Source organism: Solanum stenotomum, chromosome 4 (genome assembly GCF_019186545.1).
Source record: "Solanum stenotomum isolate F172 chromosome 4, ASM1918654v1, whole genome shotgun sequence".
In the NCBI taxonomy this organism is placed as follows: Eukaryota; Viridiplantae; Streptophyta; class Magnoliopsida; order Solanales; family Solanaceae; genus Solanum; species Solanum stenotomum.
The window spans coordinates 6016264-6029952 of NC_064285.1; the positions used below are offsets into that span (position 1 = coordinate 6016264).

Genomic DNA, 13689 nt, shown 5'->3' on the forward strand with positions numbered 1-13689 from the left:
ATGCGCGAGATACAATAATATAAGCGCTGATACATTAATCTGATGCGCGAGATACAATAATATAAGCGTTGATACATTAATCTGATGCGCGAGATACAATAATATAAGCGCTGGTACACTAATCTGATGCGCGAAAATGAGGAATTTTGGAGATTTGTAAACTTATAGGGAATAATGGTAATAAATAAACTAAAATGTGGGATTTCTGTAATTTTTTCTTAATTTTTTAAAAACCCACACTTCAACCCGCCCCGCCCCGCCCCACACAACCTTAAACCCGCCCCGCCCCACATAGCATTAAACCCACCTCGCGCCGCCCCATTGCCATCCCTACTCTCCCTCTCCTTTCTCTCTCCCCCCCTCTCTTCTGCCAAGAAGAAATTCATTCAAATGTATTATGTATCTATTGTATTCAATCAAATATAGGTGAGAGTTTTGCATTTTATTTCAATTGTATTTGAAAAACTTATTTTGTATATTTGTATCAATTGTGTTTGTGAATATTTATATGAATACAATATGCATTCATCATTTCTGTCAAATGTATTTGTATCCAATCAAAGAAAGGATGAATACAGTTGTATTCATTGTATTTTGAATACAATTGATTCAAAATAAATATAGAATACAATGCAAAATACATACAAAATACTATCATCTCTCCTCCCTCTCTCGATCTCGGTTGCCTCTCTCCTCTTACTATATATATATATATATTTGCATTTTTTTCTCCAAAATCCGTGAAAAATACACTTTTTCCTATCTCTCCCGGATCTCGCTCGCTTCTCTCTTCCCCTCGAATATTTTGTTATTATTCGTAATTAAGCAAACTATAGCTATAGAGTCTTATTTAAGGCCTAATGTTTGTCGTTTTGAAAGTTTCCGTTTTTTAAAAAATAAATTTTTAGTACCTAATAAAACCATTAATTTTTCTTATATTATCATTATACATAACATATCAAATAAACATTATTTTTTTGAACAAGCCTCAATCATCAATTTGTCAAAATAACAACTCTAACAAACTCTCATTTTACAATCCTTTTCATTTTTCATGTATGTCTGCACTCAGTCATATAACTGAAATACATGTTTAAAATGACTGAAATTTCAAGTGTGTGCGTCTGAATGCATAATGAAAAACAGATAAGAAAAAAAAATATCCACTTTTACGTGAAAATCATCTAATAGTAGGTATTCGTGTGGAAAAAAAACAACATACAACATACATTAGTTATATTGGACCAACTAAAATAGGGCACCCCATGAAATTTTTACTTTTCTACGTTCAATTGTTTAAGGACAAAAATTAAAGACCAAAGGTAGGATGAGCAATTTCAACTGTTGCCTAGAGACATAATTGTGCCTCTCTTCTAAGTAACAAACAGGCCTGTTCATCTGAATGAACCAAATCAACTCCAACTACTAAACTAACTACTCTTTTTTTTTTTGGTTTTTCATCGGTGTCCAGAGTCCACATTAAAGCTCCGACTAAATCCGGATTGCGCACTGCAAGGTCCATTCGGGGGTGGCGCTCTCAACAGGATTTTCTCCATACCCAAGGCTCGAACTCGAGACCTCTGGTTAAGGGTGAAGTAGGTCCACCACTGCACCACAACCCATGTAGGTTTACATCTATCAAAACTAATGATTTCTACAAATCAAAAAAATAATAAATTAAGTAATGGGAAGAACAGCTCTAACTCGTCCACCAAGAACTCTAAAAACCAATTTTCCAAAAATCAGATTCTGACTCATTCATCCTTTTTTGCCTTAGATCTTACTGGTTTTGCTGGCTGAATCATTTTACCAAGCAAGATCACTAGAATTGGTATAATAGTTCCAATATAGTATACACTTCCATAAGATGTAAGTGTTTCATGCAGACTTAGTACCTGTAAAAGCATAAACAAGAAAACTATTGTTAATTTATATCAAAGATTTTATCTTATATTCCTTGAATTGCATTTTATATGATACTGACTGGATACGATATTAAAGAATGAGATAATTGCTGTCCAATGCCTTTCAGTGATCTAATATACACACACATGCATAATCAGTGTATAGTTATTGTATATTTTGGCTAGTGCCTGTAATTATGTTTGGCCGATGGGCGAAAAATGAAAGAAGCCCTCTCAAAATATCCATGTAGGCTGTAACATGTAGTTTTAAACATGTCATGACATTAAAAGACGTGTCATTTTTAAAGAAAATATATCCTGGAAAATGAAGTAGAGAGAGTAATAAGCATCATTTCGACAAATAGGCAACTAACCATGAATCCAACAGCAGAGTGGTTGAGAACTAGCAGTGTATATACAAAGTTCGTGAATACCAGCGTCTTCTGAAACTGAATATTACTTGTAGCTTGCTGCCATCTATAAATGACTGCTCATAGTCATAGACAAAACAAGATTACAATTAGAGCATATTAGTATTAGAGCATATAAGTAAAACAAAACAAGATTTGTAAGTACCTCTTGATCCAGCAATCATCAAAGCAGATTGAACAAAGAATATGATGTACCCGGGATATAACCCCTGCAGTGTAACACAATAAACTTAAGTTAGACAAGATATTTCTTAAAGAACTCGATATCAATAGTTTTATGGATCATAAAAGAGTTTATTATATTGAAAGATATAAAGTGTGACACAACTTGTATTTCTATAGTTAGAAAACATTTATGAAAAGAGTAAACTTCAAAAAAAAATTACATAACTTCATAGTTGAAGCGTATTTTAGTGAAATTTTGATGCCACCATAGGCAAAGTCATTTTTTGATGCTGATTGATAAATGTTTTGTGCATACATGTTATAGTTCCATGAAAATTCATCTGGATACGAGTATATGTTATCATATAAATCTTTCAGCAGATAGATTGCAGAACACATTGTGTAAAAATATTTCCTTACATGCCATACAGCACTAACAGTCTGTGTGACTAGCAACTGGATGAAACTAGGCTTCTTTCCCTTCTGTATAAGTCTCTCATATACATCTGCAGAAAAAAACGACAGAAAAGAGGAGAAATTTAATCATAAAATAATTACACATCATGCTTAGCTTTGTCACAAAGTTAATTACACATTCATTAAAAGATGATGGACAAAGAAATCTAAGGCACATGACCCTTATTTGATAAATCATAAAAGTTTGTATACGATCAGTTTCCTGGAAAATACAACTCATGCAACATAACAAGTAGTGCCCGAGTCTCTTTTACATGGCAGTGTTTGAATAAACACAATGTTTAAGGAGAGAAAACAAAACCTTCTGGCAAATAACACAATTCACAAGTGCCTTTTGACATTTTGATCTTGAAAATGTAATGACATTTCTATAGCTATAAAAGTAAATCAAGATAAAATGAGATGTTTAAAGTCAAAAGTGTCTAAATATAGAAATGTGTTATCCATTTTATAACAGACTACGCAAACGAGAGTGTCATATAAATTTAAAACGGAGTAGGACTATATAGCTCACCAATTCCTGAAAGTATCACAACATACAAAATGGATTAAAAAGAGAGATATTCTTACAGTGCCTCAGCCAGGTGCTAACTTGAATATTCCATACAAGAGGTATTTGAACTGAGCTCTTTGCAAGCTCAACACCCAATATGTCGACATTTATAGCACGGTCCCATTGTGCTTTTGGTGGATTAGTCATGTCTGCCCAACCACTGAAACCGAAGCCAGATATGATGATAGCAACTTCCGAGATTGACCATATGAAATAATATTTACACCGTGCAGTAAAGCTAGCCATATATTGGTAACCCAACCGCGTCCAGAAACCCCATTCTTGGTACGTTGGGTCCAAGAACATGGAAATTGGGAAAAGAGGCACCAAATACATATACAATCCCATACACAGAGCTGCTTGAAGAATAGCTCTTAACGCTGCCCCAAAAGGCGATGGCTGTCCTTTGTCTGAAGGTTTCCAAATCTGAAAAGGACTTAGTTTAGTTATTGTAATGAGATGCAAAGGGCTTCAGGCAATGCCAACATTTGGTATATATACATATTTTTTTTCAGAAGTATATAATTTACACACATAAAAGAGAGATACGAAACGGTGTTGGATAATACCCTTTGGCAGAACAACAATACAATGATGATATGAACTTACACCATTTTTCTCTGTCCATTCAAGATAATCCTTCATTTCATAAACTGGACCAGCAAAATGACTTCCACAACAGAGACAATAACCAAAGTACTCAAGTAATGATGGCAACTTTAGCAAACGATTTTTCTTTTGCGCCTCACGTAAATCTTCCTCCTTCAATAATCCATCTTGGTAATTGATCACACTTGAAATTATTTTCAGCGAAATAACCATTAAAGCTCCTAAAATTTTAGAAGAGGGAGCCAATTAAAAAAAAATACATTGAACAAATCATAGTGATACAGGCTGAATCCATAATTTTGTTTCTTGTTTTAAAATCAGTAGATTTCTACATATCAACAATGTCTGAACTCATCATGAACTGAGGTTTTATTCTATTTCTATTTGCAAGAAATATTTTTGGTCTAAAGAAGTATCGTATGCTTCATTTGTCTCAAATGCCAAGTGGATTGAACACATTGACGAAAATTAAAGGAGTTTGAGACCGTGATTTGTTTTGTCATGTTTTAAAAAAAGAAACCAAGACTAGGACAAAGAGGAAGTTCGTTCTTACCCGTAGCATCCATTCCTCCTTTTTTCCATGCATCCCCGCTCATGTAGTACACATGGCTGCACCGAAATGTTTGACTATTATCATGGAGTTTAAAAGGTTTTCATTCATAGAATTATAAAAATTGTAACTAGCGTAACGAGGAAACTAATTCAACAAGCAATGCTTTATTTCCTGTTGGGGGTTGGGGGAGATTCACCTTGCGAACAGTCCATACAGCAATAATAACATCAAATGTCTGCTACAGAACCAAGTTTTTCCTCATTAGCACAAGATCAACATAAAAATACAGCTCAAAATGGTTTTTTCTGGTGGTAAGAGCTCATGACTAATGCACGGATTAAGCTCATGTCATGGGTTTGAACTCTGTCACAGAAAACAGCATGAACTTAAGTGGAGAATAAGAATATATGTGAGTACTCATGGACGGAGCTAGGGGGTGAAAGGGCATTCATGCGAATCCCCTTCATGAAAAATTACATTGTATATATACACATAGAGTAAATGGTTAAAAATACACCTAAACTATCCCTTTTTCTGCAAGTTTCATACTTGAACTATCTATTGTTCTATTTACCTACCTAAACTATCACTCCCTTTGTGAACACACATGCTGAGTTGGCTAAATTTTTGTTATCACTCGACAACAACAGGCATGTGTAAGCAAACTCAACATCAAGTTATATATGTTTAAATATGAAGGGAGTGATAGTTGAGGTATGAAACTCGTGAAAAGGTGATGCAGAACAATGACTAGTTGAAATATAAAACTCATGAAAATGTGATAGTTTAGATGTATTAACTCATCATTGCCACTATTCATCCGCCAAAAAATAAGAGTAGATGTTAAAACAACGAAAATGGAAGAATTTCAAAATTAAATTGTACAGGTCACCATCAAATTCAAAACATCGAAGATCGATAATGCAGTTATACTGTAATTCCAAATCAAAAACAGAGATCTAAAAAGAAAATAATGTTAGGAGAGAATTAATGAATGTACCATCCAATTAGATATCCGAATGCGAGGAAGAAAGTGATGATACCGCAATAATGTCGACATAAAACCATTGAAGCATAGCCCAAAAGCATCGGCACCAAAAAATGCAAATTCGAGGAGAACCCAAACGACAAATAGGACAAAACAGCACCTGATAGGGCAGCGTAGAAATGCCTACCACTGACACAAGGAACAAATCGATGAAGAAAACTCACAGGAAAAGTGCCCACGAAACAGAGTAAGAAACGGAACACCGGAATCGATACTCCGATCGCCGACGCCGTTGATTCCATCTCCGGCAACCTCATATTTTCGAAAGTCAATAAGGAACAAAAAAATGTGAAGTTAGTTATTTTGCTTTTTGTTTTTTTCATTCTCCAGTTAGTTATTTTTAGTTAGGAATGACAATGGGGCGGTGCAGGGAGGGTTGAGCTAAACTCGTAAAAAATTTAATCTGTCCCGACTCTCGGCTTGTCCCACATAATAATTTTTTTTATTTTTAACCTGCCCCACCCCACTCCGCTAGACCTGTCCCGCATGTACACACCCCATATAATTTTCTTAATATTTTCTTTTTCTAGTTAATTTTGATACTAAAAATAAATTCATTTCTTCATTAATTTTTATCAATTTAATAGGATTGTGACTTAAAATTTTATTTTTAAAAGGTCAATTGGGAAATATGTAAGAGATTGTATTATTTTTTATTAAATCATTTTCATTTATTATCTAGAATATTTTAGAAGTTTTAAAGAAATATCTAAATAAAAATGTTCTATCACTTTTATAACATGTAAAACGCTAAAATCAAATTTAAACTCACATAAAATCACATATACCCACAACACATTAATTTTAAAAAGATCCACTTCAATCCGCCCTGCATCCCACCCACCCCACCCCACATAGCCTTAAACTCACTCCGCCCTGCGTCCGTCCCACCCCATTGTCATTCCTATTTTTAGTGAATGGAATAATTTTGTGGCAATCATATGTGAGATTACATGTACTTTTCTTATTGTATCCTCATTCCTCAAATTATTTCTTAAGACGATAAATATTCATTTAATCATTGTTTCTTAAAAACGTACAAAGTTTATAACAATAATATATTTACTAATTCCACAAGTGAAGTTTGGATAGAAGGCGAAATGGTCAGATAGACTCTTGTACTTGTACGAGTTTGCATTCTGAACCCTTTTACTCTATACTTTATCAACTGAACCCTTAAACTTATTAAAACACAATATTTGAAACGTCTCTGACCATTGATCAAATCTATGTGGCATAAATATTGTTGAGTTGGAAAAAATGTGTGAATACATTCGCTTTCAAGCACGTAAATGCACTAAATTTTATTTAAAAATATTTTTTTTATCAAAAAAACTTATTTCCTCACTAACCCACTCCCACCAGGGGCGGACCTAGAGTCTGCCGAGGGGGTTCACCCAAACCCCCTCGGCAAAAAATTACGTTGTATATTTAAGGTATTTTTAAGAATTTTTATGTTTATGTATTGATTTTGAACCTCCTGAATATAAGATTAGAGGTTGACTTAGTGGTTGAGGGGTTCAAACCACAAATCTTAAGCACTGCTCTTTTTTTTCGAACCCCCTTAATGAAAATCCTGGATCCGCCACTGCTCCCACCCCACCCCGCTTCGTCTCACCCCAATTTCTCTTCTTCTCCAACACTCTTCCCACCCATAACCCTAAACTTTCTTCTCTTCTTCTTCAACAAAATCACCCACCATACCCATTCTTTTCTTTTCTTCAAAATCACTTGTCATACACTTTCTTTTTCTTCTTCAACCCACTCTCCTCTTTGCAACAAATGAAAATCCCGGCATTAATTTCTTTTTTCAGCCCCCATTTTTCTTAATTCTTAGTCTTTTTTTTATTATTTTAAAAGTTGAAACCATTGTTTGTGTTAGATTCAAAGAGGAGGTATGATATGCATCAACGTAAAAGGTGACAGTGGGTATTGAAAAAGTTGAAAACTCCATTGATAAGCTTGAGAAAGCTTGAATAACAACAAATGGGTCTTATGAATTTATGAAATTAATTCAAATTTGTGATTGGGGCTGTTGAATTTGTGTTAGTGAACTTGTAGTTGAAATTTCAAGTCAAATAATGAAGAAGTTCATTTATTTGACATGAATTTGGTGCTCAAATTATAAGGATATATGAATATTGGAGAACATGACTATTTAAAAAATATCAAAATTATAAAAGTTAAATACTTGATTTTTTTATTTTCTTAATATTTAATTTATGACGTGTCATTGAAAAATGACATGGAATTACATGTGTAAGAGGTTAGATTACACACACAAAAATCTAATGAGAAAAAGGTTTCAAATATAGTGTTTTAATGAATTTAAGGGTTTAGTTGACAAAATGTTAAGTAGAATGGTTCAGAATACAAACGCATACAAGTATAAGGGTTCATTGGATCATTTCGCCTAGATAGAATAGAGTGTACCCCAACCTTATCACTATCTTGTGATGGTAAAGAACTTGTTTTCGAAAGACTCTTTATTCAAGTACAATTTCATGTCTGTCCCTTCAGATTGGGATGTTTTAATTTTGAATGTACGATACTCTTCTCTTTTGTTGTATAATGAAAATGTTTTTACCATATCAATTGCATAGCTGGATATTTAAAAAACAAACAAGTGACAAAAAAGTTGGTTGTAGCTCACTGCAATACACACTAATTGGGACCCATTCATTTTCAACCAAACAACGTTGCAATGGAATAAACTTATAATTATTTTGAGTTTTATGATTTATTTATGTAGTTTTTCCATTAATAAAATAAGTGAGTTACTAACATGGTCAAATCTATACAGGTTAACCGGATCTGGATTTTATGAGTTGATTTTGCCAACCCTGCTAGTAAATATCCTTTAATAAAAAGAGGCAATGCACAATGAAAGTTTTAACAATTTGAGGAAGTACTTGTGAGTTTACAATGTTGAGGTCATTCTGTAACAATAACTACAAGAAGATCTTTACAAACCAAAGAATGAGCCTACTTTACGCACTTTCGCACCTAACAGGCAAGGCCAATTACACGGGCAAGAATAACAATAACTACAAGAAGATCTTTACAAACCAAAGAATGAGCCTACTTTACGCACTTTCGCACCTAACAGGCAAGGCCAATTACACGGGCAAGAAGGCATCGCCAGTGGCTTCCAATCCAATTACAAGCAAAAGACGAAGTCACGGATATCATTCAATGCAGGAAAAAGAATCCAATTTCAATCAAACCCAAAGAATATTGCTTCCATTCGCTTGTTAAGATCAAACTTCAAAGTACACATGAACAAAGTAATTTCATTTAACATACACTAAGAACTCAGTACAACAACCACTTCGCGTGAAGGGGGTGTCGTCAACTTCAAAGATAAAGCCCTATGATACCTATTACAACGTGTCATTGGGATTCAAAAAGCCCGCCATACACGTACACACACATTGACTCGATCTAATATAGATCTGATCGCCGTTCCTTACTAACTTCTCCAGAACTATGGATGGATACTGCTACCTCTTAACTATTTTATAAACTCTTTCCTAAAGAGACCTACAAGCAAACTAAAAACGCTTTAACCTCTCTGTAAACTCGCTCGGGCATATTAACACAGAATCTACACAAAGTCCACCTTTGGTGTGGGTGCAATCGATTTGGGTCATGGAGAACTTAACTTTCATATTTGCTGCAGACCCTGTAACTGTAAAGTCTCCTACATGGTGATATTTCCATTTTCCAGGTTCTTTCATGTAACACTGGGTTGTAGCTTGCTGACCATCAGATGTTGAGAGCTGGAACTGCACTGGCTTTTTATCCCATCCGTGAACATGCTCGGAGTTGCAAATTCGCCGTCCAAATCTCCGAGAGGAACGTCCTACTTGCAGCCTGTAGAAAATGCTATAGGACCCTGCTGGGAATGGGAAATCAACCTCTCCACCCACTTCAACCCACCATATCTGTTGGAGATACGCAATGGACTGGAATCTGCAGAGAAGGAAATTAAAGAAATCCTTAAGTATTGGTATGTCTTAAGATTTAGAATGTTTTAATGTGTACAACAGATAGCAGTAAATCTAAAACATAATGCAATTATGTCATACTCGAAAAGCCACCACCAGAAGGCAATTTTTCAAACAACAGAGTTTAAACTCTCTTTGGAGGCTAAGCGAAAGGCATATTCTTGACCAATTTACTGGTCATAAGATGTCATACTATGAAGAGAGTTCCGATTGATAACTGCTAGGCAAATCATGAGGACACGCAATCAGCAGAAGTAAGTAAAACTTGAACATTTCTCTTTTCAAGCAAATAAGTTGTTCTCACTTATAGGAACTGATATCAACCACACCAAAGCACTTTATGCGTCTAAAACACTTATCTACCAATCAATATGTCTACTGATGTGTCAAATAGTTCAGATTACTTCTCAAGGACCAAAACTCTCAAAACAATTCTCCAAAGCTATTCCACTAAATTTTTACTATAGCAAGAAGGCAGAATGAGAAATTGCTAAATGAATTAAGGTATCGAGTACCTGAAATGCATAGAAAGAATCACTTTACTACTCATGTTTCAATTTCAAATAAGCGGGAAACAGGCAAGAGTTATCTAATATTCATAAAATCTCCCTGCCAGAGGCAACAAGGAGACATAGAAGACCAAACTAAACAAACTCGATTCATACAGTCGACTACGATGTAAAAAGGCACCTCTTTTGTTTTGATGAACAGGTAAACCCCACTCATGTGCAATAGCTCGCAAACCACACATGAGAGGTAAACCACACTAGCAAGCCCCCATGAGACGAGCTCGACCCAGAAGGCCAACCCTCTGCTGTCGCAAGCAAGGGGTTTCAAACTTGAGACCTCCATTGTGGAAGTCCCAAGCCAAACCATCTGGGCCACCCCGAAGAATTGTAAAAAGGAATCTTTTTACAGGAGGATTCATCAAAAATGCCTGAAGAATTGGATTCGATCAGCCGATCTAAAAACACACAGATCAATAAACACACACATACAAATATACATTCTGCTATAACTTGATAACAAAAGTAAAAACAATTTTTAACCCCACCTTGATTCGTCTGTTTCAATACGACTCCAATATCTCCTATCGTCAATGCCTGTTATCGCCAATCCATTTGCAGAGATTGATAAACAAACCCTTCCTGTACCCTTATCTAACCAAACCTTCTGCATAGATCCCAATCAATAAAAACCCATCAGAACAATTTATACAGAATATTTAATCACAAAAAAGCTTATCCTCAACAACCCCAATTCACCTAAATTTAATTTTTGTACAGATTTAATGAATTTATAAACACAAATACACTATTTGAACAAAATCTATAGGGGCTTCTAGCTCCCCCCTGAATATAAAAAAGATAAAGATTTTACCTTTGAGCCACCATCAAAATAACTAGGTCGACAAAGCCTAGCATAAATATCCCTTTTGCACAAATTGTTAGAAAAATCATCAACCCCACCAAAAACCCTGTCAATAAGCAATTCATAATTTATCGGCAATTTCGATTCCCAAACAAAATCAGCAGAAGAAGCAGCCCTAAAACCACGATTAAGCATTGCAAGACTACAGATCTCCGACGGATTTAAATACACCATAACTGACGCTACACAACTCTCCGGCAAGTCACACAAACCGGGATTCGCCGGCGGTACAGCGACGGAAACACGTGGATTCAAGAAAAGGGATAAAGAAGAACCCATTTTGAGAATTTGATAGTTTTTTAGAAGAAAATAGTTTGATTTGAGACCATCAATGGAGGATATAGAGAGGGAAGAAGACAATTTTGGAGAGGTGGAGGTATAATTGGCGTATATATCGAGAGAAAAATTGACGCGTACTTTTTGTATGTTCTGATCGTCGGATTTTGCGGGATATAAACAAGGAAAACATCTATATACGTATCGGCAGGGTCAAAATTAGCTAAACATAATTTTTAGATTATATGAATACCTACTGACATTGCATTAAATTTAAAAATAATAAAATAAATATTTTAAAAGTTATTAAATATAGAAATATATTTTTAACAAACGAACCGTGTAGATCTTACAAGAAATTAAAAGATCAAGAACAATAAAATATTGTGATTGTCTAAGCACAATAAACAATAGAAGATTGCCCACACATTCACCTCGACATCCTCATTTCTGCGATATATATATCCCTAAAGTTATTAATAATTCCTATGATATATGATTTAGTATGTTTATTTTTTAATTAATTAAAATATATATTTTGGTCATTTAATGAGAAAGTATCTTATATTTTGACTACTTAAAAATATATAATAATATTAAAATATAGGGTAACAATATAAATTAACATGTTATTCTATAAATAATTAAGTAGAGGAATGATTAGACAGTTATGAATATTTATGAGTAAATGAACTAAAAGTGCACAATTTAATTAACTTTTAAAAAGTTTAATATACTTAATTAGTTGTTGTAACAATTTATTTTAATGATCTTGGTGTCCGAATCAACTATTGTGTACTTCGATTAATTCCACAAAGTACCAACCACCTTCCACCAACAACAAGTAACAACTAATGTTTTCTTTTGACTTAATATTGTTATCATATATATTTTTTCCCTTTTTGTAGCAATAATTATATTTTTTTCCTTTTCGAGTGATGTATCCATTAACATGTGATACATCATAGACGTACAATGCCCCTGATCAAATAATTGTATTACACATAAAATGTATAGTTTAGGGCCTTAGGCTCAAACTAATAATGTGATTAACAATTGTTTCTATTAATTAAATAAGAGAAGGAAATTTATTATTTCATGTTGAGTCATGAATTTAAATAAATAAAGGAGATAAAACAATAATAAAAGATAATTATTGACAGACCATGTAATTTCTCTATTTATTGTTATAGAAAATAGGCAAGATAAGTGCAAATTCAAACTATATATCGAAACACAATTTCAGTTTTATATCAATTTTTATTTAAATGAGTAATTGTAAATCATGATGGCAAGCTCGTGCCTTATTTAGTTGTAAATTTAGGACTTTTTTCTCTCTAATTTGTTGTCATAGTCATAACTTTCAAAGCATAATCAACTTTTGAAATGTCCATGGATTAGCTTTTAATAGAATATTTCTTTAAACCCAAACAAGTATTCTTCTTGGTTGACTTTTTTTCTTTTCTTTTCTCTACTTTTCCAATTTTGTTATTAATTATGCTATCTAGAATATTCAAGTCTTGTTGAATAAATTAATCAACTGTCAAGAAACTTCTTTATTACTAGTTCTTCTATTTATTTTTTTCTAGTATTAACAAGCAATACTAAGCAGATACATTATCCTTTTAATTCTAATTAAACATCTAATATTTAGTTATAGGAGTATTCAATTAACACTTATAACCACCAAAATCTTTGTAATAATTGATCATTATTAACAGATCACTATCTTAAACATATGTCTGAAAAATGACCAATTATTTTTTAAAATTCATTTTTCTGTACTAAAGTTGGTTGGTCAAATCTGAATTTTTTTTATCAACATGTTTAGCTCATAATTAATAAACATATGTGTAATGTATTAGACTAATAGTTCACACACTAGAATATATTTTTGTAGCCTTTCTGTTTGCTGAATTATTAATTTGTCCTACTTGCTATTGTTCACGATGAAAATGATTCCACGGTGGATTAATTGGGATGCGATTTTCAGATTCCTTATAAAGTTTTAACAATTTGCTTTTGTAGTGTGAGTTAAATGTAAGATGTAGTTTAATATGATATCAGAGTTAGATCAACTGAGAATATGGTGTAGAATCGGCCCTTGAAGTGTGTGGGAATCAAGTTGTGAACACACTTTCGGTCTTTGATTATCACACTCTAGATCAGACAATGAAATTTTGAATAAAAAATATTTGGATTCATGCATGAGAGGAGATGTTGATAAGAATG

At 33.6% G+C, this 13689-nt stretch overlaps 2 protein-coding genes across 2 annotated transcripts; both read right to left on the reverse strand.

The window, feature by feature from the left end:
- Positions 1 to 1636: 1636 nt before the first annotated feature.
- Positions 1637 to 6014, reverse strand: LOC125862106 (lysophospholipid acyltransferase 1-like). Its single transcript, XM_049542105.1, has 8 exons — positions 5693 to 6014; positions 4693 to 4748; positions 4140 to 4360; positions 3548 to 3956; positions 2921 to 3006; positions 2481 to 2544; positions 2279 to 2391; positions 1637 to 1895 (listed from the first exon to the last, which is right to left on the reverse strand). Exons 1-8 carry the CDS (start codon positions 5995 to 5997, stop codon positions 1755 to 1757), a joined length of 1395 nt encoding a protein of 464 aa, XP_049398062.1. The 5' UTR covers positions 5998 to 6014; the 3' UTR covers positions 1637 to 1754.
- A 2941-nt stretch (positions 6015 to 8955) lies between these two features.
- On the reverse strand, positions 8956 to 11527 carry LOC125862749 (F-box protein PP2-A13-like). The gene is made up of 3 exons (XM_049542886.1): positions 11131 to 11527; positions 10805 to 10923; positions 8956 to 9715 (listed from the first exon to the last, which is right to left on the reverse strand). Exons 1-3 carry the CDS (start codon positions 11458 to 11460, stop codon positions 9295 to 9297), a joined length of 870 nt encoding a protein of 289 aa, XP_049398843.1. The 5' UTR covers positions 11461 to 11527; the 3' UTR covers positions 8956 to 9294.
- Between the last annotated feature and the right edge of the window lie 2162 nt (positions 11528 to 13689).

Coding starts and splice junctions, on each gene's coding strand:
- LOC125862106 (XM_049542105.1), bottom strand. CDS start 5,997: ATGAGGTTGCCGGAGATGGAATCAACGGCGTCGGCGATCGGAGTATCG. Junction 2,545..2,920: donor CTGTTAGTGCTGTATGGCAT/GTAAGGAAATAT, acceptor GTTACACTGCAG/GGGTTATATCCCGGGTACAT. Junction 1,896..2,278: donor ACTCTGCTGTTGGATTCATG/GTTAGTTGCCTA, acceptor ATGCTTTTACAG/GTACTAAGTCTGCATGAAAC.
- LOC125862749 (XM_049542886.1), bottom strand. CDS start 11,460: ATGGGTTCTTCTTTATCCCTTTTCTTGAATCCACGTGTTTCCGTCGCT. Junction 10,924..11,130: donor ATTTTGATGGTGGCTCAAAG/GTAAAATCTTTA, acceptor GGATCTATGCAG/AAGGTTTGGTTAGATAAGGG. Junction 9,716..10,804: donor ATTGAAACAGACGAATCAAG/GTGGGGTTAAAA, acceptor CCTTCTCTGCAG/ATTCCAGTCCATTGCGTATC.